At 43.5% G+C, this 2,494-nt stretch overlaps 1 protein-coding gene across 1 annotated transcript; it reads right to left on the bottom strand.

Annotated features, from left to right (window-relative positions):
- Nucleotides 1–188: 188 nt before the first annotated feature.
- On the bottom strand, nucleotides 189–2,235 carry LOC106376760 (protein kinase PINOID-like). Its single transcript, XM_048774484.1, has 2 exons — nucleotides 1,431–2,235; nucleotides 189–1,127 (listed from the first exon to the last, which is right to left on the bottom strand). The coding sequence occupies exons 1-2, from the start codon at nucleotides 1,985–1,987 to the stop codon at nucleotides 365–367; spliced, it is 1,320 nt and encodes a 439-aa protein (XP_048630441.1). The 5' UTR covers nucleotides 1,988–2,235; the 3' UTR covers nucleotides 189–364.
- Between the last annotated feature and the right edge of the window lie 259 nt (nucleotides 2,236–2,494).

The raw sequence follows: 2,494 nt of genomic DNA, 5'->3' as shown, positions 1-2,494 counted from the left end.
TTTAATTATTTGTTACGGAGATAAACATTGCGGTGTAAAGAAGTTAATCATCCCCGTAAGATATGTTGACTAAATGGCCAATTATATAATGCCATAACAATTAAACACACAACTAAGATGTTTCCAACTCCCGAAGATTTGATAATTATGACAAGATTAGTTTTAGATTTATAAGCTTATAGTACAAATCGCGTGAGAAATCATCTAATTATAATCATATAAAAAGTCAGATAAAACTAATAGTAGTATTTTTTTAAAATCAAGGACAGCTTCAAGAGAATATGTACAGCTAAAAGATCTATCGTCACAAGTCAGTCACCGACTTGAACCGACCAGAACGTGGCGCTAATCACTACCGTTCGCTTCAAAAGAAATCGAACGCCGCTGGTTTATTACTCCTACCACTAAACGTCGCCGCTTTCTTCGGTCTCCTTACGTCGGAACGAATCTCCGGCGGAGTCAACGTACGGATAAGCGCAAAGTTTAGACCTTTGAAAAACGGATGAACCTTAACCTCCGCGGCGCCTCGCCGCGACCCGAGTCGTTTAGTCGGGTCCTTGTTGAGCAACCCGGAGATCAAACTCCTCGCATGAAGCTCGAACATGGTAGCCGGCGTATCGGTCGGGAAAGTCAACTGTCTTTTCACGATGTTACGGAGTATGACGTCATTGGTCGGCGCGGCGAACGGAGTCCGACCGTAAATAATCTCGTATAGAAACACTCCAAAGGCCCACCAGTCAACGGCATTCCCATGGGACCCACCCGAGGCGACTTCTGGTGCAACGTACTCATGCGTACCAACGAAAGAACCGGACCGGGCTGTAACCGGTTCAGCAACAAAGAGTCGGTTAGGCTCTAGCGTCTGAACCTTTTTGGACCGCAAGACGCGGTGGAAAAGCTTTGCTAGACGTGTGAGCCTACGCGGGGATGAACGGGGTTGATTCTCCGGCGAGAAGGAGGAGGATTCGACGGCTGCGATTGAGTCGGAGCATAGGGAGAGGTCAAAGTCAGAGAGCATGATGTGACCGTCCGATCTAACTAGGATATTTTCAGGCTTGAGATCTCTGTAGATGATGCCTAGCATGTGTAGATATTCTAACGCCACTAGAACTTCAGCCGCGTAAAATCTGTTACAAAATTATTTCAAAACAAAATAATTATTAACATGTACAATAATATTTTTAACTAATAGTAAAAAAATATAAAAATAATTAATGTTAATGTGATGGGTTGAAAAAGACTCTTCTTAACAATTCAAAGAACTGAAAAAGCCGACATGACAAGAACAGGTCAGGTTTTGTAAGAGAAGATACCAAAAGATGTACAGAGTCAATGCATGCAAGTTCGTACTGTATGACATTAATAATTTCCTTTTAAATAATCGAATTTTTATTCGTTAAAATAAAATAAATAAGAAATTTTTTTATTACCTGGCGGAGGAAAGGGAGAATCTTCCGTCGGGCTGTCTATGACGAAGCGAGTGCAAGTCTCCGCCGGAGCAATACTCCATGACGATGCAAGAGAAATGCGACGCTTCAAACTCGGCGTAAAGGGTCGGCAAAAAGGGATGGTCGAGCATCTTCAGAATCTTCTTCTCCATCTCAGCTCGGTGCATCTTCTTCTTCAACGCAAGCGCTTCTTTATCCACGACCTTCATCGCGAAATACGACCTCCGGCTCTCTTCTTCGTCTCCGGCGAGACGGCATAGGTACACTGTTCCGATGTCTCCGGCGCCTATGCGGCGCATGAGGCGAAAATCTCGGAAGGTGAGGCCGTGTTTCCTCCGCCGGCGGATCTCTGCGTAGGCGAAGTCGGAGGAGCGGTGAGGTTTAAGGGAGAGGAAGCTTTCTTCCTCGGGGATAGTCGCGGTGGTTGACGGCGGTGTGTCGAAAGATAACCGGCTGAAACTGCTGCAACTCTCTGTCCCGCTGCTAATGGGGGAGTTTGTGGTCTCTAAGCTCATCTCACCTTCTGATTCTCGTAACATCGATGGAAATGAAAGTAAAGAAAATCAAGAAACAGGGTTTATGTTTGAGAGAGAAGTTGAGAGAGACAATGAAGGAAGGAGGAGTGTGTTCGGGTTTAGAGAGAGGCGAGAGAGTTGGTGAGGTGTATTTATGCTATGGAGGGAGGTTAAAAAAAAGGCTGTAACAGTCAAAAGACGTTACAGAAGCTTTCTTCTTTTTAACAGTGGTTAATAATTAAATAGATACTGTGTTTTACACTTTTCAACGCCATGTGAATGGAACAGAGAAAAATAAAAGGGAGCAAAGAGACCTTCGTGACGTAAGCGATTATGACACGTGTGGGAACTTGTCACGTGCCTCAAGATGCAGCAGTAGTAGCTTCCTTCCCCACTATCTTCTTGTTTTCTTTTGGTAACGGTGCAAAACTCCAAATATGGATTTTAAAATTTAGCGACTAATGTTTCATCATATAGGTTAAGAAACAATAGGTAATTAGGTATACTTATTATTATCAGTTTTATTGTTTC

The sequence above is a fragment of the Brassica napus genome, unplaced genomic scaffold, assembly GCF_020379485.1.
Source record: "Brassica napus cultivar Da-Ae unplaced genomic scaffold, Da-Ae ScsIHWf_35;HRSCAF=64, whole genome shotgun sequence".
In the NCBI taxonomy this organism is placed as follows: Eukaryota; Viridiplantae; Streptophyta; class Magnoliopsida; order Brassicales; family Brassicaceae; genus Brassica; species Brassica napus.
The sequence above is the reverse complement of the archived record's forward strand: the minus strand, read 5'-3'. Positions and strand labels throughout refer to the sequence as shown.

Excerpts from the sequence above, each read along its gene's own strand:
- LOC106376760 (XM_048774484.1), bottom strand. The coding sequence starts at position 1,987 with ATGTTACGAGAATCAGAAGGTGAGATGAGCTTAGAGACCACAAACTCC. Across the intron at positions 1,128-1,430 it reads TTCTCCCTTTCCTCCGCCAG|ATTTTACGCGGCTGAAGTTC; the intron begins GTAATAAAAAAA and ends ATTTTGTAACAG.